Here is a 25,405-nt window from a genome sequence, read left to right on the forward strand (position 1 = left end):
ACAGGGTGTATATTACAGTGTATAAAATTACAGTGTATAAAATTACAGTGTATAAAATTACAGTGTATAAAATTACAGAGCATCTTACAGAGTATACAATTACAGTGTATAAAATAATAGTGTATAAAACCTCTCAGTATTGCCAACTAATCAAAAAAAAATGTTAATATAAATTTTGAATATTTAAAATTGTGTCACTTACTTCCACCAAGTATGTGTGAATGTGGGCAGTGGATTAGGGTGGGCGGGGAAGGGCACTTTAATGCACCTGATATGTATCCACAGATTGTGACTTTATTCCACACAGGAACACCCTTTTATGGTGGATATATTCGAACATTTTGGAATGAGACTGTATATATTGTGCAATCATTACTAGTGATTAAAGAAATTTAAGTGTGAACATAAAACATTTTATGGTAGTAAAACTTTGTCACGTTTTTGGTACCCTCTGTGGCGTGGCATGGATTGAATTTATGTCCTTTGAGCTTTCAAGGTGTGGCAGTTTTCAATGTTTCCATATTTCCTTATGTTGAAGCAACACAGAAGGCTAATGATCTTATATGAACCCCTCAGGATCATAATCAAAACAACACAATGTAATGTTGCTACTTTAACTGCAAGAAAAAAAGAACACAAAAAGTGCAAAAGCAACTTATTAAAGTCAACACAAAAACATGAGCATATGGCCTGTCCATAAAAGAGCCGCAGTTTACATTAGAACCTAATGCTTGTTTGCCTTGCTTGTACTGATGCTTCCTTTTCTGCAAAGTTCAAGTTTGACATAATAGTGCAACTTTAGTACTAAAGCAAAACAAAAACACTCATAAGTCTAATCACCAGCAACAGTACCATCATATCCCTGTGTCTCTATCCTGCTTCATAGGCCTAATTTAAATTTCTCTTTGGTTCCAGACATTCAACAAGATATATATATTGTTAATTTTTTCAAAGTTCATTCCAAGGTCCCTTTCATAAACTTTCAGTGAAGTGGTATCCATTTAAGTTCTTTCCAAGGTCTCTTTCATAAACTCTTAGTGAAGTGTAATAATAACTGTATTTATTCCCTTCAAAAGTATGGTTTGAATATTTTACAATTGTGTCACTTACTTCCACCAAGTACGTGTGAATGTGGCAGTGGATTAGGGTGGGGCAGCCATTACCGCAAAAAGTACAAAATGCAAAATCAAATTGACCTTAAAAAGTATTAAATAAATTGCAAAATTGAATATAATTTGGAAACATAATTTTTTGTGTGTTAAAGGTTTGATTTGTCAATAATACATTTGTTTATATAATATATTTTTTATTTCGCATTCATAATTTTGTTTTGATCTGGCTGCGAGTTAATTCATTTATTAATTTTGTTAACGTAAATTTAATTTTGTGTTTTGTATTTTTGGCAGTAATGGCCGTCCATAGTTTGGAGAGCTCTTGAGTTTGTCATTTGGCTATTACAGATTCAAATTTCACTTGAAGTTTTCTTTTCTGTAATCAAGTATTTCCTACAACAAGAGTCTCTGTACCAGCATCAGGTTCTTGAATGGATTATATTTCCTGGTTTAACATTGTTGATTTTGTCTTTTTTTTTTCGTTATATACTTGGTTTTGAAAGTTCTTGGAAGCCTTATAAAGTTCTTGGTAAGATATTAAAGAATCGGAAAAACCTTTAAGGACACTCAATTTTCTGACAGGATTTTACTGTTATTTATGTCAGTAGAAACAATCTCATTTTTAGTTATTTGCTAATAGTATAATCTATGCGATGGTGGTAGTGTGTGTGTGTGGCAGTGGGGTGTATGTGACACCTTCAGTTCAGGTTAGTTTAGTTTTGTGAAGTTGCTTTATAGGTATTCAAAACAAGTACAGTCATCTATACAGTGAAATCTACTTCAGAGAGTTCATAGGCCTTGCTTTAAACTGCACTCAAATGGCTTTTATCAGTTTTCACCCTCTGAGCTTCAAGGGGTCTAAAGGTCATCAGGGTCTAAAGGTCATCTCAAATGGTGCCCAAAAAAAAAATTGGCTGAAGGGGTGGGTCAACAGGCTATCTCAAATGATCTCAAAATTTGACATTTCCTTCTGTGATTTTTACTAGATGACTTTTTCTTTGCCAGGAGGTTGTGAGAGTATGTCACAGTGTATAAACAATATCATGTAACTCTCATTCATGAATAATAATTGTTAAAGGGATGGTTGGTAGCAGAGCTGATTTGCTTGCTCAAAATTGGAGGGGAAAAAAAGGATGAATACTTCAATAGGAGGGCTTTTATGAAGTTCGTAAATTACATGAAGATCCACTGTATTAAGTACAAGAACCTTTGGGTTTTTTTTGTGAAGGTACTGGTCATTTGAAGTTGACTGAGGTCAACTCAAGTGCCAAAACTATAAAATGACTTATTTCCAAGGGTTCAATTTGGATGTGACATGTACTTAGTTGACAGATTAGCCCTATTGATTACAATTTACAAGAAACCTATCTTGTTTCTTGTGGAGGTCAAAGGTCCTGAGTGGTTCACATCTGAAAGCATGAGAAGTGCTAAATAAGGCAAATAAATGTTTCCATGAAGTAAAATTATCTTGGAGGGTGGTAGTAAAATGCTTGTTGAAGCAAATTTGGTCAAAATACTGCTGACCTTTAGCTGACCTTTAAAGTTGTTCGTAAGAGATCTGGGTATGACTTACGTGGTAGAAATGTGTTCTAACCCTTTCTATCTCAGTCACTCAACGCAGAAATTGTGAATACTACTGCTGAATAGATGCTTTATGATATCCAGTTGTTACCATAGTAACAGAAATGAGTGCTACCTAATCAAAGTATCTGAGAAATCAATGAGAGTTGTGTGACAAAGCTTCATTGGTTTTAGTAAAAGGAAATATAACTGTCAAGAGCCTGCTGGTATAAAACACGATGTCTTGTAAATATATTAAGTACTTTAACTTTTCTTTTCTCAACCATATATCTTTGCTGCAATGCTTTTCAGCATCCATATAATCCAATACACTGTGTATTGAGTGCGTGCGTACGTAATACTAACCATGGAATTATTACCATGGTTACAATTCTGTGGTATGATCCAGGGGTCACATGTATCTATTTCTACCCAAAACTCCAGAAGTATGCTGTACTCTTTCAGACTTTGTGAATATTGTTACGGAATGGCAACAGAAAGAGCAATGCAAATAATTTACGTACCAAGGTAGACAATAAATGGACAGATAGCGTCTTTTTATGATTCGATCAATCATGATTCTCATTCAATCCACCTTCTTTCACCAATCTGTACAGTTCTAATTGTTAAGGTAAAATCAGTTGCTGTAATGATTTAGTTTAACTTTAGCTTAGATACAGGATATGTTAAATAATTAAAAAACTAAAAAAAAACTACAAATACCAGGGTAGGGGATGCTCTGCAGATCTTCTGGTAGCGCCTGGCGAAGACATGAGATCGACAAGTTTCGACGAGGGCTAACTTCTATTCAAACCCATGCTGGCGCACTAGCCAATCAGCATGTTACAGTACAACTAGTCGTTGAATATATGTTTGAATATTCATAGTGTCTATTAACACTGGACAGCAGTAGAAATCAGGCTTAGGTTGAGTGACACTCACAGGTTAATAGGTAATAACTCTAATAGGGTAGGTCCGTGGGTGTAATGGTATAATGTCGTGAGTGTGACAACAAGCAAATAGGCTATATAGGGCTTCTGAACACAGGAAAAGCAACGTGACGGTCTTCTGGAGGTGATGTTAATCTATCCTCGATTGCGTGAAGATCCAAACATTTTACCAATTCAGCTTTTGGATGTTTCTGGAATAGTCTCAACGAATGATTTATAAAACTAGAAACACACTTTCTGGATGTTTCTTGCATCTACACAGGAGTTACACACTAATAGACAGTGTAGCAAAACCTGTATCAAAACTTTCGGCTCATTCTGGGAAGTTCTTGGAAACTTGAAGAGGGCAAAACAATACACGTTTTAAATGTATCCTAACACTACAGATATCTCAGGCCATGAAAGGGCATTTATGACTTTCTTTGTACCCTTTAGTTAAGAAAGTGAAAACCAGTATTGATAACAAATTATCCCATTAAAAAGTCTTTAGAATCAGTTTACAACATGAAACAGGGGATGAGGAAGTATTTAAATGCTCTTCTTTGTTGAAATTACTAGTATTTCCTTCTTTTAACCCACTTACTCATGACCTATCAGGAAAACAAGTAACAAAAGTACAGCTTGCTATACTTGCTAGAGCTGTATGTAGTGTCCAAGAATCAATAAACAACATTTCCTTTTGCTCTTGTTTCAATGGATATGACATGTAAGATTGTGTTCAATCACAGCTGTTTTCAACTTGCAAATTACTTTCATACATCAATAGGAACACACACATATATGTAAACATATATATATATATATATAAAGAGATACATATTTATGTATACATATACATATATATCATCTCCCTACTAATGTACAGGGCGATGAGATACTGTACTTCATCCCAAAATGGAAATGTGAGGAAGTGTGTTATGGTGAGTTAGCTGTTGATTGAGTGAGTCCAATCACGTTCAAACTTGGTAGGTACAGTATAGTAGGTGCGTGACCATGTACTGTAAACTGGTGCCTGGATGATTGTTGACGTAAAATGGTCATATACCCCAAAACTGTTTCTAGCCATTTTCTGCTAGTCAGTTAATTGGGAAAAGGCATTAACCCACAAGATATGTTGAGAATAATGAGACAAATTTAAAATAATACTATGTAGTTGTTAAGGGTCGAGGTCAAAGTTCAATGTAGATCCATTCCATCATTGAACAGATGAGATCTGCAACTTCATGGACTGCCATATTGTTATACAAGTTTGCAATCATAATATTTATGAAGACCTTTCTCCAAAGCCACAAAGGTTCCATATATCATTAACATGTGCACTCATTTTATATTCCCTTTATGATGGTAACATTTTAGTGGCATACTCCCTCGTCCCTGCCAAAAGGTTGTAAACAATGTAATAAAACCCTGTATAGTTCCTACACATTCATAATTTTCAGCATTATTACCAGAACTGTGTAGAAATCACAGATCTCAATTAATAAAAGTTGGATAAAAACAGAGATCTACTGTGTATGTATTGGATTAAGTGATGTAAATCCTTAAAGATATATCTTGATGTTTCAACTATGCAGGATATGTGACCCTTAGTGTGGATAAATAAAAACAATTCTCAATCTGAGATTTCTCAGAAATGTAGTTACATAAAAATACTCTGGCTGATGATCTGTGTGAAACTATTTATGCCTTGACTGTATATCATAAAATGTACAGTAATACTATATTACCCTTTCGGTAGCTGATTGCCGAACAGTCGATCATCAAAAAGTATTATAGTATTATATATGCTCATTTTGAATTTAGAAATAACAACGGTGCTATATGATATTCCATACTAAGTGCTTGCTAGTTTGTGGAATCAACACATCATAACATTTCCTCCTTGTCATATATTTTACATAAATCTCCATCTTGATCCAAACTGCAAAATAATATATGTTTAACCACGGAAAAATTAAGTGTTCAAATCACTCGAAGCAGTTTTAAAGACTTTGAATTTTGTCTCATAAGTAATAATTCTTTGTACTAACACACTCCATAGATACATCTTTGCTTGTGTATGCAGCCACAAGTATACAACACTTTGACAAGTTTTCAATAGTATTTTGCATTGGGATAACAGATAAATTTATTCCCCTGGTCACCTTGTCGTCACCATGCAATGATTAATTAACTACCAACAAATTTAATGATATGAATAAACACCATAAGACAATTAGTGCTTACATTACGAAAGAAGTTAGCAAAATAATACAGATCTTGCCTAAGACTTTCTCCATATAGCAACATCAGAATACAATGCTTATGATGCAAAGTGGGGTATAAAGCTGTTACTCAAGGTGAATGCCTACATAGCAGAGAATGCACACAGAATCATACATGTACATACTTTCAGTTTATAATGTGCAAATAATAGCAATACATTGTTTTATATCCGCAGAGACTTTGGAGATGCAGGCTCAGCATTGCTGTAAATGTTTAATTTAGGCGATCATTTACTAATGTAGTCATCCAGTGGTTAAAGTTTACGATGAAACACACTCGTATTGATATTAAGGACTTTAGTTTCATATTTACTCGCATGCTTGCAGCTGTACATTAATCATTGTATTTTCATGTACGAGCAGTTGCTATTAATAGCCTCTCAATGAAGAAAGAACTTCAGAAACATTTTGCAGGTCGTAAGCAAACAGCATGTGTCATACTTCGTTCACGAACATTGCCCATATCTTTAGTACATATAAAGTTTTAGTTGCCACACTAAGAATAAAATGTGTCTACTGTTTGTTTTTTTTAGATAGCTCATCATGTTATAAATACTTGTTGAGAGTGCCTTGAGTGTCCTACCTACATGGTTTCATTTTCATGTTGTTTGCAATAACATTGATCAAATATGAAGTCACAGGTCATTATTAAGTATATACTCATACCTTGAACTGTAAGCTTGGGCACTATCTGGCTGTAACATGTGTGTTCTGTGCCTCCTTGCAAGTACAGTGAGTTTGAGTAATGTGTTGCAAGACTATGTGTTACATTAAATGACTCAGTCTATTTTCTTGAAATGTTTCTGTCATACCCACTTTAAAATCAGTCTTCTGTAAATTGTATAGTTAGGGACCCATACAGTGCATTGTTCTACCATAACCAATTTGCAGTTTATACAGTGTTACCAGTTGATGGGCTAGGTAGATGGGTATGGTGCAACAGTAGAGTCTAGACAGGTGTAATGTACCATTGCTTGTAAAGACCCATACCCAGTGAATTTTGGGATAAAGCACTTTGCTACTTTGATAAATAGTGAAATTTTGATGGTATACTTTAAAACGGAGATTTCCTATCACTCCGAGCCTCTCCCCACCCCAAAGCATTTTTCGTGAAAGGGCGGGGTCCAGTAACACATCCCTTCAGTTAGCACAGTCCAATAACAGAATATTTTTGGTATTTAAAGTAAAGAGGTAACATTTTCTGTGCCAATCCTTTGATACTGTCTGTCACAAGAAATATATTTGCATTACTTTGATGGAATGATCATGAAATTTCTGTCACTGAAGTAATATTCGTTCCCTGATGTGTCACAGAATGAAATACTTTCCTCTTATCCAGTCTACTTTATGCTCTCACTCCATCGATCTAACAAACTGAGTTGGTGTAGTACTTGAGCAAGAAAGGATAAAGTTACATTTTGAAGGAGACTATAGCATCCTCCAGCATCATCGTCATGGTAATCGTCCTGCCTCTACATTTGACATTTGCCTTCAATTATTTAACTCGATTGATGCAAACTTCTAATCTTTCTAAATGTCTCTGTACTTTTTCTTCTTCTCCTCTTTCAGGGCTTACTGCGACAGTTTCACGATATCTGCTGTCTGTCCTGCGGACTTTGGCAAAATCATGAAAGGGGTTTTCCCAAACATGAAGAGACGAAGACTGGGAACGAGAGGAAAGTCAAGATATCCTTACAAAACAATCATCAAATGTATTTTTGTCAGAACCGGTATGATTCAAGGAGAAAAGAATCTGTACGCTAGAGTAATTTTTCTTTCGTAAGGAAGCATCCTTTTTGCGTCTCTTTGCTGAACTAAATATAACATTTTCAAGACTTCAGGTCTAACACTGAATAGATTACCTACCAGCTCCTCTCTTGCCCAGGCACTTGATACAAATATTGTTGATGTTTATGAATCAGGATTTGTCCAACCACACCTGCATCCTTACCTAAGCTTAAGAGCAAATAAAAAAAAATCAATTAGTTAATAAATGAATGTAATATTTGTATTGTGTCAAGTGTGCACAGCTACCAGTGTCTTTTAGCCTATTTTAATATGTAAGATAAATTTCATTTTATAGCAGCGCAGCAACAAATTGCAGTCTCCTTGCTTCGTACTTTTAATCAGTCATGCCCCATGGAATAATTTAGTATTCAAACTTTGTGTAGCAGTGTGGAAGCTTCTAAAATATATCTCATATAGTTGACTATGGTTCCAGTGTGCAAACTGCAGTAAATCGTTGAACTTGTTTGGCAATCTGACCACTTTGTATAGCATTTTGCGATGCGATACCCGGTTAATTATTCCCTGATACCTGGATTTAAAATCTGTTTTACTCCAATCTAAAAAACATACAAGAACAACTTTCAAATTGCAGATAATATTTAAAGTTAATTTTGCTCCTCTCTTACCTGTCTTCACTGTACTTATACACTTTCCTCATCTACCTGACCTACAAACCAGTAACATTGTTAGCACCGTGCCCCCAATACCACCACATTTGAGACTCAGTCCTCCTGCCAAATTTACCACGTACAATATTCGCAGACAAAATATGATCTTCAAGTACAGTCAGTCCTAGTACGGGTAGTCTACACATAGTGTTGTACCCATCCTCAAGCTAGTTTAGCATTCATAGAAAGTAGAAGAAAAAAATCTTAATGAGTTTTATAATGCCAAAGGTATTTTATTTCAGGTGACTAATTGCTAAGATTTGAAGACAGAGAAAACAGTTAGCTAGAACACGCTCCACGTTTCAATTTGTTGGTAGTTTTAGGCTACACTTGTTTTGTTTTTTTTGCATTTGATCTAGTTAAGTTATAAGATTGAACTTATCATTATTTTTATAGATAGCTCAAAACTATAAACATATAACCCCAAAGAAACTGGATGTTACCAGGAACAGGTTTTAGCTTAAATCGTTTTTAGCTTTCTTGCTAAGGTAAATCTACCTTAAAGCTTGTTTATGGGATTTTATTTCAATAGTTTCCTATTGCTGTGCCATATCTCTCGCTCTCCCAGCGAGTTTTTGGCTTCTCTTGTAGCTCCGGGTATGATGATGGTAAGAATAAACAGGTGTACCCCTAAATTGAAAACCAGGAGCTCCTCTGAGATGCAAACTCTACCCCTGAAAATAGACCTTTATGATCCCCAAACATGACTTTTGGTGACTCCTGCCAGCTTTTAAGATCAGGTTGGTTATATCATAGGGGATATCTCTCCTAGGCTTATCACAAAGCTTCCAAAACACTTGGCGAGATGTTGTCTCAGGATTTTCGTTTTACCGGCAGGGAAATGCAGTATACTCTAGCTCAAGAATTCCTTAACAACTGTTGTACGTATTGCTACAGCGGGATTCGCAAGAAGGCAGAAATGAAGTCACCAGTGCTACCGCATCTGGAATTATCTTCAACAATGAAGGTTTGTAAAAGAAAAAAATTATAATAAAATAATTAGTTACAATAAGTATGGTTTTATGGTTTGTGTATGGGAATTTCCAAAGTTATTCACATAATGGTCCCTGTCATTATGTACTTGTCGTTATGAAGGTTACTCTGTTTGATATTTAGTGACAATTTTGGAACACATTTGGTATATATTTGGAATTTTGGAATATATTTGATGATAAAAGGAATTTTGGTAGTTGGTGGTAGTAGGAGACTTAGGTAATGCAGTATTATTCAGTTCTTGTTTGGTGTATATTGTGTATGCCATCTTGCTACTTAGAGACTGGTGTTTAGAAGAGGGAAATGATTTGGAAGTTTTTAGTAGTGCACTTTAGTTTTGAAGAAGCTGTTGTAAAATTTAATATAAACCTTTTTGGAAGGATTGTGTTCTGCATGAACCTTTATTTTAAGAAGCCCCCCCCCCCTTAATTGGCAAGTTCAAGCTGTTATGATTATTGCACTTATTTTAAGAACTAGGGGGGAGGTAACAGATGGGGCTCCCTAATTAAGGAACGACATGGAGCAATGTTGGTTTCATCAGGAAAATCAATACTATTATGATGAGGACTGTTGTTATGCAGATTCTGGCCTGTTTGCAAAGAATGAGCCAATTTACGTTCCATAGCCGAACAAATATAATACAGAGTATATATATCTGTTTGTCAACATGTTGACCATACTGTTAAATTTATTTGTTTGCAAATGCACATGTGTTTATTATGGAATGCATCCTCAGATTTAACAGAACCGAACTAATGCTGTCGATGACATTGTCAATTAGAATTTCAAGTTGATAGATCTTCATACATGTGGAAAGTCCAGACAAGTATAGAAGACACAAAAAATGTATAAACTTTTTTTGTGTCATTTAACACCTTCTTTCTTTTCTCAAATGCTTAAAGTACTACGGACACCTAGGCCATTTTGCCTCATATTCAGTACATATTTGTTGTGTGTGATAATCTCATTCAAAATCTGTAGAAATTTTTCAAAAAGCACTTTTCGTTTTCCAAGATCAACAAATTTGAAAGTTTTGATAAATCTGGGAAACTCATTAAATATGTGCAAACTATTGCATGGAGTGTTGCACTCATCAAGATTACATATATTAGGCCCTAATAAGTTAACCCATATTTACCAGCCCACATATGTTATTTGAATAACACGATGTTCCCCTTTTCACAGAAGACAATAAAATGTTTTAAAATATCGCCTTAGGCCACAGACCTGTGTTCAGTGTCCTTGAAACGAAGGTTGTAAAAACGAAGGAATAACTAACAGAAAATTAAGGCAGTCACTCCTTTTACATCATCAATGTGCATAATTAGCTTAATGTTTATTCATAAATAAACACTATAATTGTAAAATCGTCAATCTTTGATGGATTTTGATGAGAGTTGCAGCCATTTTCATGATTTCTAATGCCTATTAGAGTGATAAATGTTGTTCCTAGGTTTCCTTAAAATGGATTGCCTGAAAGAATGTTACTTCCTTTCGTTAGATATGGACAGTAATTATGTAGACCAAACTTGCCTAGTTTTCGTTATGCATCATAAATTGACTTGATCAAGCCTTGCTAAACTAAATGAAATTCATCTTAATGGATTTAACCTGTGGAAATACAGAGAGAATCGAACTCGGTATTCTGCCCGAGATTGACCAGTTCAAAGGGTGGTGCATATAGCTTTGATTCTTTCAAACGGAGTTAGTAGTATGTGTATAGGCCACAACATTAATGCTGTATGGCTTACAACTGTCAACAACAAAAATATTATTTGGGTTCAAATTTTGTAGGCTAACCACTGCTTGATGAGTTCAGGAGTTTTTTGATAGTATGATAGAAGATCATGATGAGGTCAATGGATCCATGACAGAATGAAGAGAATAAATAATTTTTGAGAACGTGACATCCCTCAAACATTTGATGCTCAACTTTCAAGTGACTTTGTTCACAGCTGTGGATAATAATGGTGAATCTGCTAATAATCTCCCTCAGGAGGGACAAATATAATTTTAATTTTAATTGGGGCAGTTCAAAAGGTTAATGTAGTGTATTTGTGATGCAACTTGGAAAATATCCGTGCTTTTTTTTATTTTTTTTATCCCTGATATAATTGTACCACTGTGGTTTTGGTATTGTTAAGGAACTTCTAATGACTACCACAGAGAAGATTTGGTTTTGTAAACAAGGGATATTCTGGTTTGGCCAAGGAGCCAAGTTTGTGACAGAATTGTTTGGCTCACAAAGGATGGTGGTGGTAGTTGCAACAAGGGCAAAACATATTGAGTTGGTTTGTCATTGTGGATTAGAAAAAGACATTTGAGATGGACTATTACTTACAGTTGCCATTTTGCACAGCAATTTTGAAAGTCTGTGAATCTTGTTTTTCACTGTAAATACTGAAAATAGTCACACACACACACATTCCCTGCTTCATGGTTCACTCTGTAAGAAATTGGGAAAGTTGTGAAGTCAAGTATTAGATAGTGATCTGATGTCTTTTATGTATAAATGTTATTCAAATAAGTTGATTCAAAGTAAAATGAGGATATCTGCTAAGGAAGCTATGCACATTTTTACCCTGCAACAGGACGTGACAAATGAAAGAAGAAATAGAGACATTATCCATACAATTTGGTTTCCAATTTGTTTTCCTGGGGAATTAATAATGACGAGAAACATAACTCTTTAGTTGAAGTAATTGACAAGTGGGGAGAAGTAGAATGGAGGGGTGGGGTAGGGGGGTGGGTGGGTGGGTGGGAGGGGAAGAATGGGAGAAGAGCTTTATCAAGAAGTAAAATGATTGAAGCATAGAAAAACACTACCATCAAATAAGAACAACGTTTACGCTGTTCACTTTTCATTGCCTTGGGATTGGTTCAAGACGTGAGGGTACACAGTTTCTCTCAAATGGCTGTTGCTTTCAAAATTTGAAGCTTAAGTGATTCCGTGCAATACCACAAATGGAAAAAAAACATTAGATATTGCAAGGTAGATCACCAGTAAACTGGCCTTCTTATAGACCCAGGGGAAAGTTCCCTAGGAAAATACAACTTCCTGCCCAGCCCAAATAAGGAGATAAAAGAACCAGCTTATTGACTTACTCATCAGAAAACACCAACAATTTACTCAACAACCACTAAGACACCAGGTGTAAACAACTTAGAGAAGTAGTCTCAGAGAATTAGCTCATACACAAAGACTGGACACAAGGGTCACCTGTTTGCAGATGATCCTCAACCTCTTGGGACAGCTTAGCCCATGGATCTGTTGGCCTATAGGTTAGGTAGTGATTTACTCTTCCTGGTGTACATGGAGGATAAAGGAATGTCATTCCAAGAATAAAGGCATACTTAGTCATGAAGACTTCCTGCAATGAAGTGACATGCCATTGAACTCCATGAGCACCATTTGTAGGGGGAACCTATCACAGGGAGGGGGAATCTAAATCCTTGTAAGTCCTAATTTACCATAAAATTAGAGGTGCTACACTGAATATGCATTAAAGTGTGTTTCCTCATTGTCTCGTTTAAGTCGAGAGGCACAGCGTAACAGAATACTGTACATGAATTAAATCTGTCTTTCAGCAAATTAATTTTTCGATACTTTCGATCATTTATTTCTTAATTAATGAAACGTTTTTATCAAACTAAGCTTGGTAAAACCTTTGCATTGTTCATGATGCATCAGATAGGCTGCTTAAACAAAGTTCCAATTATTGGAAAATGAACAGTGTTATGTATTTCTCTTCTTTTCCGAGCGCACAGAATCACTTTATTGTCTAAATTGTCTACTTTGTTTCAAATTTGCTTTGATGAGGCAAAAGCATGGAAGCTGAGTGAATGCGCGTCTAAAACTAAAACGTTTATGGTTTAGGTAGAAGTTTACTCTTCTCGGTGCACATGGAGGACAAAGGCATGTTATCCAAGAATAAAAGGCCTAGTCATGACAACTTCCTACAGGGAAGTGACACTCATACATTTCTTTCACAATACATTTCTTTGCGATTGTTTCATCCTCATCGGTGGTTTTATTCAGTTCCAAAATAGAAAGTTTCGTGTTAAGAAGAGAAACAAAACAATGGTATATAATGGAGGACCCCAAACAACAGGATGTGGTTGAACAGATCTAGGGAGCCAGAGAAAAGCCCAGATTTGTTATATTTCCACTAGCTTGCAACTTTCACAAGGGTTCAGTTTGAAGAGTTACACGCAGGCCGCTGCTGCTGTGTATGCTTCCCAGTGATATACTTTGAAGTATCCAGAGCAGTATTATAATCAGTGCTCCTTATATGATGGATGCAGTGTGTGTATGAAGGATAATGAATAGCATATTAATGCAGGTTTTACAATTAGTGAGTTTAATACCTAGTGCACATGTAAGGCTTCCATATTTTAACCCAGTGCAAATGAAGGAATAAACAACTATTTGTTTTGTGGAAGATAAACAGGCGCGTAGCCAAGGGGCCGGCAAATTGGGCGAACTCCCCCCCCCCCCTTTGAGCATATTTTTTTTATTATATCGCTAGTAATTTTAAAATAGAACATGCTTAGATGCAACTTACAAGGCCTGGGAAGTGTCATTTCCAGCGATCTGGGAGGCATTTTCGGCAAAAATTTTCTTGTACGCTTCAGGCCAACCCATGGTGGGGCTACGGTTAGATAGTTTGCCTACAGGCTTTGCCCCTCCCTTGGCAAGTTCCTTGCTACGCGCCTGAAGATAAATATTTGTGTTATCTGTAGTTGGTACCATTACTATAAAGGTATACCACGAACATAATCGCCGAATCAAACTGTACCATGTATGCAAAGATGTATCGAGAAAATGTTATTATTTAGGTGAGTGAACATTGGTAATAGGAGAAGGTCATACAGTCAGTACCTGTCATGGTAACATGCACCAGAAACTGCACATAAGTAGTATAAACAGTTCGTTGGTAAAAGCTGGAACATGGCAAGGATGGATCTGGGAGATGCGGGAGGTTCGGGAGGATGGAAGGAAAGAGTGCGAGAAGGAAAGAAGTGGAGTGTGTCAGCAAGATCAGCAGCAATTGCATCCATGGTAGTAGATGAACTAAAATATGGGGATTAGTAGATGAACAAAATATGGAGATTAGTAGATGAACAAAATATGGGATTGGTAGATGAACAAAATATGGAGACTAGTAGATGAACAAAATATGGGGATTAGTAGATGAACAAAATATGGAGATTAGTAGATGAACAAAATATGAGGATTAGTAGATGAACAAAATATGGGGATTAGTAGATGAACAAAATATGGGGATTAGTAGATTAGCAAAATATGGAGACTAGTAGATGAACTAAAATATGGGGATTAATAGATGAACAAAATATGGAGATTAGTAGATGAACAAAATATGGGATTAGTAGATGAACAAAATATGGAGACTAGTAGATGAACAAAATATGGGGATTAGTAGATGAACAAAATATGGGGATTAGTAGATGAACAAAATATGGAGATTAGTAGATGAACAAAATATGAGGATTAGTAGATGAACAAAATATGGGGATTAGCAGATGAACAAAATATGGGGATTAGTAGATTAACAAAATATGGAGATTAGTAGATGAACAAAATATGGAGAAATAAAAGTATAGATAAACAAAATACAGAGAAATAAAAGTATAGATATAAACAAATGTATCTATTGACCGGAAAAGAGGATTGAAAGTCTGGAATTAGGCATCTTTGTGGAATTTATTAAATTGAAGTCATTGCAACAATTGTCAGGGCTGGCAGGAAGGATAGCAACCTCCATATTTAATACTAATAAGTGAAAGTAAACAAACTATGAATTGGCCAACCTTCCTGGGGGGATGTATCAAATGAAAGCTAATGGAGATATTATCAATGTTGTGCAAAAATTAAGAGTTGGGTCTTTAGTATTGAAAAGCAAAAGTATCGAAACCTAGAATTAGCCATCCTCATGGATATAATATCAATCGATAGCAATTATGCGTATCTGCATGAAGGAAATATCTAGTTCAAAGCTAGTTTGAGTTATATAAGACTGAATTCATTGAAACCAGAAATTAAACCACTTTAATGGGCACAGTAAATCAAGCATCGATGCAAATGGAGCTGTTGAGGGTGTTGAAACCAATGAAAAATCTAGGTCGATTGTATTAACAAACGAAAGTATCACAACCTGGGATTTGACCACCGTCATTGAAAAAAACTCAACTACAAAACAAAGTTAGCAGTTAGGAATCTAAGGATAGCTATGGGTCTGTAGAATTGATGAAAAAGCATTGAAGAAAAACACAGAAAACTTGACCATTTTATCAGTTAACAGATGTTTTTTCTTATAGGTGCAAATAGATTTGAAAAGTTTGATTGTTTTTCACTGTGTCTTTCAATAATATTTACTCCCCAGATATTTCCCCACAAAACCCAGGCTTAGATCTCAGATGATTAAAAAGTTAACAATTGTCAGTAGAAGGATGTGGATGGCATCATAAAATGCATAAGTTATGTCGATAACTTCCTCATTGATGATTGAAAAGCACTTTTAGTGATTACAAAATTGAAATTCAAGGTCAGAACTTGGGAAACCTCGCTGTCCATAAGCAGAATAATATGAATGTAGGGTTTTTAAGTTGTTGGAGGGAGCAAAGTCAATAGACTTTGTGGTATTAAACTTGAAGTATGAACAACCTTGTAGATATGATGGTATAGCAACCACCAGACATTTGTGACTTGGATGAGGTTTTATTTAATCATCTGTAGTGAATAATAGTCTTCAGTGTTTGTTTACTAGAGAGGTAGTGATCTTTTCAAGTGAAAATTTGGACTCCCATTTGTTCAAGCAGAAAAACACATGTTGACATATTATTCTTGATCTTAGAGAATGACCATAGTGAAACTTTTTTTCTTTTCTCACAAATTTATATGAATTAAGTTGATATCCTTCCCCATGATTAATATGTGTGGGTTCTTACAGTACATAACTTTTTGACAGAATAATAAATTTGATGTGATTTATTTTATTATTACTATTAGTTTTTGTTTTTATGAAGCTTATTTGTGTGATGACCACAAGATGACAACCAAAACAGCTTGGTAAAGTGGCTGTTTCTAAGTGGGATGGGGTGTGGGGGGGGGGACTGGGAGGGGGTATTTTGGAGGAGGGGTTGAGGGGTTGGTGTGTGCATAGTGTTTTCAGTAACTATAAGGAGAGTAGTCCAGTAATTAGTTCTGGCAATCAAAGGTAGTAGAAAGCAAATGAAGACTGTAATTAACTTTTAGAAGCTGAATAATGTAGTTTTCTGGTAAGTTCACTAAGATCACTTTTTATTGATCTCTTAAATTGGCTTCTTTCTCAAGGCAAAACAAGTCCGTAGTAAGAATGACAATGGCCCCAAAGACATTAGTAGAGTAACACGACTACAGAATTGGTAGAAAGAAAAAAACCTTCCAGTGCATGACTATTTTATGATTGGTTTGTGGCTATTGTGACAACTTGACCTATCGACAGAATATATTATCAGTGGTTATTTATATTAATAAAAAAAATAGTTGTCCAATATAAAAAAAAAATTGATAATTGTTTCCCTTTTCTATTTCCCCTTTCTTGGCACTTGGTAATCACAGTCTGAGGAAATTTAACTTTATTATCCCATTTTCCTAAATTGTGAAATATCAAGTTAAAGCATCATCCTAATTTTGTCTCCAAAATGAAGGCTGCTTTGCCAGTAATGATGTTTTTTTTAATTTTATGACCTTTGACCGGAAGATGTAATATGTCATAAAGGCACTACATCCCTTCACCAACCGTTATAAATCCATTTACCTTACATTCTTAGAGTTCATGACACAACTTTTGTTCCCACACACTTCTTTTTGCCCCACACTTTAAAAACGATCCATCCAAATAATGCACACCAAACTTAAGTGCCACAAGGGGTGTGAGGAGGGCCCAAGGTGAAATACTATTCTTGCACAATTGTCAATGAAATACAATATCTCATCTCCTGTATGTAACATCAAGCAGTCAGTGTCTTCGTGTGTCATAAAACCTGCCATTGTGTATTATTTTGTGGGAGTTGTTATTGTCGGCACTTATTTTTTTATTTTGACGATTTTCTCTTTCTCTTCTTTTTACAGCCATGTCATATATGTCCCGATCACCAGGTGTTGAGGGCTGCAGCAGAAGTTCTCTGCTCTTGGGAGAAGAAATCCCACTGTAGAGATTTCAGTGACATTGTCCACTGTGCCGAGTTCCTGATTCAGGAGGGCCACATCCCTAAGGAGAGCGACCCGGCGAAGGTTTTCATCTCTGCGATGGAGGAGTGTGGCAAAGCTCCCAAACTATCCAGACTAGATCAGAGCCAGGAGAGCTGGAGGCAGCGTTCCCCCGAGGAGCGGAGGCGGGAAACCACCCATCAGCTGCAGAAGAAGCTGCAGCAGAAAAAGCTTGTCAAAAGTCTTCGTATAGAGGAAGAGGAGAGGAAGAAAAACTTTGGCGTTCAAGTCACAGACATTAATATCGAGAATTCTTACGGAAATTGTGAAGTTGTGAGTCAAGCGAAGGACTCTACAGTGGATGTAGATGGGGAGGTCTCTCAGGAAAGTGGAGGCAATCTGGTGTCCCCTGCACCAGGAACATCAAATACTTCAAATTCCAAAGAGAGTCCTAAGAAGAAACTTACCCCTATTCAACCTAAGACAGTGAGAAATGTGCATTTAATTCCTATACCAATTCAGCCCACTGATAATACACCTTTGAAGTTAATTTACATGCCTAAGACAGGGAATCAGTTTGCAGTGCCAGCTAATATCAACATTCCAGGTTCGCAACCACTACCTGGAAATCCTCAAGCGATCATCTCAACCCAGGCTCGCCAGACAATCAGGAATAAGGTCATTGTGACTGCATCACAGGTCATTCAAACTAGTTCCACAAAACCAGTCTCCACACTACAGACTTCCAATGGTAGCGACCAGCAGAGGAAGACCATCAACTTACAAGGGGCAAAAGTGAACCACCCTGTTGCCGCGCAACAAGTTTTAGCTGTGAACAGTCAATGGCAAAAGCCAACAAGTGCTGGAAACCAGGGAATAACTTTTGCTCTCACGGATGGCACGAACATCCCAATGTTGCAAACCAGTCAAGCAGGGATACAGGGCAGTATAATTTCATCTGATACAGCCAACCAGAATGCCGGTGCTATCTTGGCAAACCAAACATTGCAAGGCATGCAGAACAATCAAAAGCACGCACTCATACTGTCAGGGAACAACCAGGGCGGGCTTTTCTCCGTTCAGCCCACACATATGACGACGGACATGTCTGCATCACCCGAAAGCATCTTAAGTGCTGGTAAAGCAGTGAGCAAAGAGATGGTCGTGATCCCAACAACCAACCAACTTTCAAGTAACATTCCACCCAATGCTGTTGAACTAGTAATCGCTCAGAGTAATCTGAGGCAGTGTGACCCGCAGCACAAGTATATAGTTTCTACTAATACAGTACAAGCTTCTTCAGCTTTGAATGGACAAAATCAACAAACGATTGCAACGTCAGTTGCAAATCTCTCAAACTTGGAAGCCATGCTTAATCAGGGTGTCGGCTCATCGCAGTCAGAAACTATTTCCAACAACCTTGAGTCCAACGTGACAGTTTCATCAATTCAGTCGCAGGACCTGAACCAGTTTCGACCGCTGTTGAGCCGTGGCAACAGTCTACCCTCTTCTCTGACTTTCCCTGTCAGCGGAAGCACGACTGTATCGCATCACACAGAAGAAGGATCTGATCAATGTGCATCAAATCTTCTGAGATCACTGACGGAGAAATTTAAAGGAGTTCAAGAGGCTGCAGGTTTCACCTCCAAAAATGCTGATAATATGAAAGACACGCAACACAACAAGCATGCAGAGAAAGACGGTAAGAGCAGTAGACTTCTGGAAGAATTGCTTCGCGATAGGAAACCAACTCTGAATCCATCAAAGGCGGTGAAGCCTAATCCTAGTCGCAGAAATTCTCAGACGAGACCAAAATCTGTAGCTGCTGGAATGATTGAGAGTAATAAAGGCACCTTACATATTCCAGTAAATGGAGTATCAGCAGCCGGCCAGGGTGCGTCGTCGATCCAGATCGCGGCGGATGCGTCGCTCTATCCCAGCACATCCATCAATAAACCCAAGCACAATAAGATGGAGACCGTCTCTGGGATGTCAGCTGCGATGATGTTGCCGCACGAATTTAGAACCAAGACTGAACAACTGGATGGAAAGGGTGATAGTCAATTGGTGCACCAGCAGCAGCAGCAACAAGGAAATAACCCAGTGAGGGTATCATTTCCCTCTCAAGGCTTCACATTAATAGCACAAGAAGGTAGGGGTGGTGTCCTCAATCAAAATATAATGATGGCGATGCCAAATCATTCACATTCTCAGATCCTTAGCATGATACCTAGCGCCGCTATAGCCGCCACTTCTTCACAGTTGTCTGTTGGGAGCCCTGCATCCAACTCTGGCCAGCTGTCCTCTGCCCCATCGACACCGTTGCTCAACCTGGGCTCCCCCGAGGCAGTCAACTCCCGTTCGTCTAACAGCACACCGCTGTCGGAGGTTGGATCTGTTCCTGTCAGTCCCGCTCAGACGCAGCAAGCTCAGCTCTTTTTCGTTCCAATCAAGCAGGGCCAGGGACTAGACCCTGCCCTCATCAGTGTCAATAACAAGAGTCCTGTGAAACCAAAGAACATCTTTACGTCAAACCAGAAACAGGGAGGGGCGTTGGTTGGAAATGTCGATGCTGGGACACCACTTGACCTCACCCTGCAGGATAACGTAATTCAGCAACAGGTACAGAATCCTGTCAGTGCTGCACAGCTGAATCTCGGCAGGAAAAGGCATCATTCTGGAGGTTTACTCATGATCAAAAACTCGGGTTCGGATGTCAGTTTTTGGCAACGAACCATCCAGCAACAACCTGGCATCCTGTCGCCATGTGTCGCAAACATCCGTCAGCTTCATACCAAAACAGACATGCCACCGCCGCTGACTCTGCCTTATAATCCCGCAAACTTCGCCCTGAGAGGAGGAGGAGGTAAACCCACCCTCGCAGGGAGGACAATCAACAGAGGCAAAGTCTTGTCACGTAAACGCTACGGCTCTGGTCCGTCGGTCTCGGTACAGGCAACGCAACAACAGACAGACCTCCTTCAACAGGCTGACTTAAACATTCCAACCGTGGCATCCAGTACGTCGTCAAACAAGGAGGAAGCAGAGAGGTTGAGAAACCTAGCCAAGAGGAGCCAGTCAGTTCCTTTACCTGAAATGTCCGAGTCCTTGCAGAATTTCATCATCTCTACCAATAAAGGAGGGGGTCCTACGGCGACGTACCCTGAGGAGATTGAAAAGAGTCTAAAGCTAGAGACGGTGGTCCCTAGAGGAATACACGCAAATCTCAACCACCATTTCGAAGCCAGACGTAACCTCTCCACGCAATTGGTAGGGATGGGTAGCGACCAGGACCAAAGGGAGGCATCGAACGATGCTATCTTCAATGAAATTTTGAGTGAAATGACAGGGAGAGACGAAAATGAGAACGCTAGAAGTACTCACCTTGTTGGTAGCACCGGCAGTGGAAACTGTGCTTCCTCACAAACAGAAATTGTTCCCAACCCGGACGTGGAGTCGCCGTGGCATCGATTTTTGCCTGAGGAGCAAACGTTGACGCAGCACGTGACTACTTTAGAAGACACAAGCAGTAATTCGAGCTTAGAATTGCAAGCATTTGGGTTGGACAATTTCCCAAATACTTCAAATTTGGACTTGATGGCAAATTTGTGATCCTTGTTTTCAAAACTAACAGTGTGTGAAAGTTTTTATCTCAGTGTGTGGTGGCGGGAATCAGTACCAAAGATGTTGTTCTACACCGTGGGCACAAAAAGAAAATCCATGAAAATGATGCCAGCGAAATCGAAGGAGAAACAGCGAAAAAGTGGTTGGTATATCGTATCCTGAAATGGCACCGGATGTTAAAAGGTGTATTCGACAGAGATGTGGTCAAAGGACTTCTTTTTTTTTAAATAAAAAGTCTTGAGGTGCTGGAAGTGGTTTATACTAGACGGAAGCTGTGTACAGTGTATAGATTTTTGTGCAAAGCAAATGTCGGTGTCTGTGCTGCCATTCGGGAAGTTTTTAGAGTCGTGTTGGACATTTGAACTCTGTAGAGTTAGTTTTATTTTTTTTGAGCTTTCTGTATGTTTTGAACAGTTAGAAGTACTTCCAGGAGTGTTTATTGCTCATTTCTATTGAGGGGGAAGGTATGGTTGTGGGGGCATCGACTTATCCGCTTATTCTCAACCACTGATACTCTGCATCGCGGAAATGGCTGCCAAAATTTGACCGAGAGGATTGGCACAGCCGAGAAAGGACCACAACAGACTGAAGGGCTACTTCAGATTTCAGACTGGAATGGTCATCAAAGCATTCTAGAAAAATTTTTAATAGAGAAAATAGAGAGATTTTAAAGTCCTCTTTAATTTGTATATGAGTGTGTAGCATGTGGGAAATGATTGCTGTTGTGATAGGTTTTACCATGAATCATTATTACCTGGTATATAAGGTATTTAACTTTAGGTTTTATTGCAATTCGAAGGTGCATAGATATTACGTTGGTTGATTCCAAGAAATATAGAAAAATTGAGGTGTTTTAGGTCTAATTCAAATTGCATTTGAACTAAAGAACTCCAAACATGCAAAACGATAAATTGTCATCTGTCTCTGTCACTTTGGAGCTACTAAAAAAACACAAAAATAGTTGTACACCTCTGATCCGACTGAAGGCGCCTTTTAAGTGCCGAAAGCTGGGGGTGCCCTATTCACCAAACTTACACATTTCTCCTACAGTGCACACATTGGTCATTCTTTGTTAATTTGTTACATTTCTTCGGACAGCTAAATTTGCCGTTCGGACAGTCAAAGTGTGAGCCCTCGTTGTCTTGGGGAAAGCCTGAAATAACCTTTTAAAGATATGCTCTGGCTTTCATTAAGTTACTGCAACACTTACCTTAAAATCAGTAAGCTGTCATATACACCTACCTGACTAACATGTAGTTCAGTTTATTGCAGGACACCAAACTTTTATCAACTTTGTGGTCCATTGTTTTAGAAACATACAGGAAACATACAAAGGAAATGTTGTTAGTGCTATCTTTGGAAATTCTGTAATAAACACTGTTTAACACAGTTTAAATGATTCACCTTGTTGTTTTGATGGGCACAGAATGAATATGTAATAAAAACTTACATATTAAATTAAGTAACATTTTGAGCCGTGGTTAATCGTCTGTTGTGGCCATAACATGTCTGCACTAGTAGTGTACATGTCTTAATCATACATTTAACACACTTTCGGACACCCCAGAAGTGTTTGCAGCTACCCAGTATTTCATAAACACCGCTGTTAACCGCAGCAAGTTAATTATCTTGCTTGCAGAGGAAGTAGGCGACCTTACTTTTGTTTTCATGAAAAAGACTTTAGAAGCCCATAGTTTGCATGGAATTTCAATCATAAGTTAATTTATCTGTTTTGGAGAATACAGGGCAGCCATACCTCATGCTTATGTTTATTTTATTTTTTTCCAGTTTTTTGGGGACCTCAGTACCTCTCCTACATGATATGTTATTACATCAACTAGTTTATGCTACCTCACATATATAGAACCTCTCTTTGTGGGAGTTGACTTAATAACAAAAATACCGGTATACAATCAAAAAGCATGATTCTACCCCGCCCCCTCTCCCGCACGCAGACATTGTTTGCTTTATTCCTCAAAATTCTTTTCTATAAATTGAGACCGAGTGATGTGGATATGTCCATCAGTTATCCTTCTCTACAAGGAATTTATGTAAATAATTATAACTATTGGATTTATTATTCCTCCTCTAAACTTTAAAGAAAAGAATATCATTTCAAATCCAGATTACAAACTGTATGCAAAATGCAGTTTAAATGGCTGTGGATTTGTGTAAACAATTAAAAAAACAAACACAGAAACATGTTTTGTGATCTAATGTTAACTTAAACACACTTTACTGGCTTCAACCACTAGCATTTTTTTTTCATATAACGAGATGTAACAAAGAGTGAGGCAGGCTACCACACATCCTTATAAGAAATCAGACTAAGACTAAAGACTAATTTAGTTGCCTAGAATGCACTTGGAGATGTGTGCATCATTATGATTAGGATACTTCCTTACATATATTGAAATTTTTAATATACATGAATTTCAAAAGATGCATTTTAGAAGTCCAAATTTTGTTGTTGTGTGAATGGTGAATATATAAAATGATCTCTCTCTCTCTGGGGTATGTAAATATTAATGTAGATCAATCTTTTGTACGATTTTTAAGTGTAGATTTTTCTAAGTATTTTAGAGTTAATACCTATTTTGTAATTAAATCTTTCTGGTTGAGCTTCTAAAGATGGAACCCAAGTCTGGAATGTAATATTTTTTTTTTTTTGTGCGATGTAGAATTTCATATAGTTTTACAATTTTCCTTCCATTTGAGACAATTGGCAAGGAATTGTAAAACATTCTGATATCTTTCCATTCTTTATTTATTTATCTTTATTTTAAGGTGAAAAACTACTTTTTAGAAGAATAACGGTAAAACTGTTTCATAATTTAACAGTTTGCCTTCTTGGGCTCAGTGTCGATAACTAAGAGTTGTGAAAGTTTTAAATTAACAAGGGAATTTGAATACTTGGACCCAGTAACTTCACTATGTCAAGAATATTTCAGGAGTAAGTAGTAACTTTTTGTATTAAATCTCAAAACTTGACTCAAACTATCCTTAATTATTTCCCCTTCCCTCCAACACCCACCCTACCCCCTCCAAAGAAGGTAATATAGGTCAAAGTTGGTTGGTGCTTATCAAATAGAGCTCAAAGTAGGAAGAATGTACTTGTTTTGACAGTGAAAATTTCATTTTAATGTTATTAAGAACTATGAAAGAATTAAACAGATTATTTATAGATATGAACAGTAATGGGCAGAATATATGGAGGAATGTTATGACACAGTGACTATCTTAAAACAGTAGCTTCTATATTAATTGGGAAACAATACCCAACCATCATTTTTGGCTTATAAGACAGAAGTCTTTGTGAATAACAACTCCACCAAACAGCTAACAAAAATCCTAGTTTAAAAGTCATTTTGTAAATCTGTGATGTCATAATGCCACTAGGATCTGAAACCATTTACTTCATCTTTGCTTTTTTTTCTTCATATTTTCAAGGTAGTGTGGTGACAGTGAGACTAATGCCATCTTTGGGTTATGTGAACAGCTTCAATTATTTAGATTCAGATTCTTGCAACGTGTTTCCAGAGACTCCATTACAGAAAAATAAACATTGCAATAAATAAAGCAAAAAAAAAAATGTGGGTTTGATAATGTCATACATTGTCAACAAATCGAATAAGATTATTCGTAGCCGTTTGGGGAAGTCATTCATAACCGTACCTCTATGACATAGATTAGAAATGATGGTTAGGTTTGTGTCTCCTTTAAGGTTAAACTCCAGCCCAAAAACAAATTTGTTTTTCCTGAAAACTTTCTTTGTCTTTATCTTTGTTGCTACCGACTAATTTTGTATTCATCGTCTTAAGACTCACTCGAACTGAAATATTTCTTGGTGAGTATGAATTAAGGCGATTGCTCTACCAGTTGAGATCTGCTTCACATATTAAAACGATTGTCTGATTTTACCATCTAGCATCACACAGATTACAGAATGTAATTTGTTGTGCTATTTTAAAATAACTCCTGTCATTGTAGAGTATACCTTTTTTGGGATAATATGTTCCATTTTCATTTCTGCAAGTCTTTTGCAAGTTTTCCCGCCCTGGAAGTAAATTTCATATTTGAACATCTAAAGTTTAGAAAGTCCAGGACTTTCATTGTTCATCGTTATGGGACAAGTTCAAAGATTGCAATAGACTATAAATTATACTATTGAGTATGGTGGTGTGTTTGTATGCTATCTTCTAGACTGTTGAACACTGTGGACATGATGGACTGT

The 25,405-nt window shown here is 37.2% G+C and overlaps 1 protein-coding gene across 1 annotated transcript in view; it reads left to right on the forward strand.

Annotated features, from left to right (window-relative positions):
• LOC139966336 (uncharacterized) overlaps nucleotides 1-24,763 on the forward strand; it is a 94,260-nt gene extending 69,497 nt beyond the window's left edge. The window contains exons 5-7 of the mRNA XM_071969229.1: nucleotides 7,456-7,572; nucleotides 9,228-9,309; nucleotides 17,470-24,763. Coding sequence (XP_071825330.1) covers nucleotides 7,456-7,572; nucleotides 9,228-9,309; nucleotides 17,470-21,159 — 3,889 coding nt within the window. The 3' untranslated portion in view covers nucleotides 21,160-24,763. The remainder of the gene's footprint in view (nucleotides 1-7,455; nucleotides 7,573-9,227; nucleotides 9,310-17,469) is intronic.
• The last annotated feature ends 642 nt before the right edge of the window (nucleotides 24,764-25,405 follow it).

Source organism: Apostichopus japonicus, chromosome 4 (assembly GCF_037975245.1).
Source record: "Apostichopus japonicus isolate 1M-3 chromosome 4, ASM3797524v1, whole genome shotgun sequence".
Classification (NCBI taxonomy): Eukaryota; Metazoa; Echinodermata; class Holothuroidea; order Aspidochirotida; family Stichopodidae; genus Apostichopus; species Apostichopus japonicus.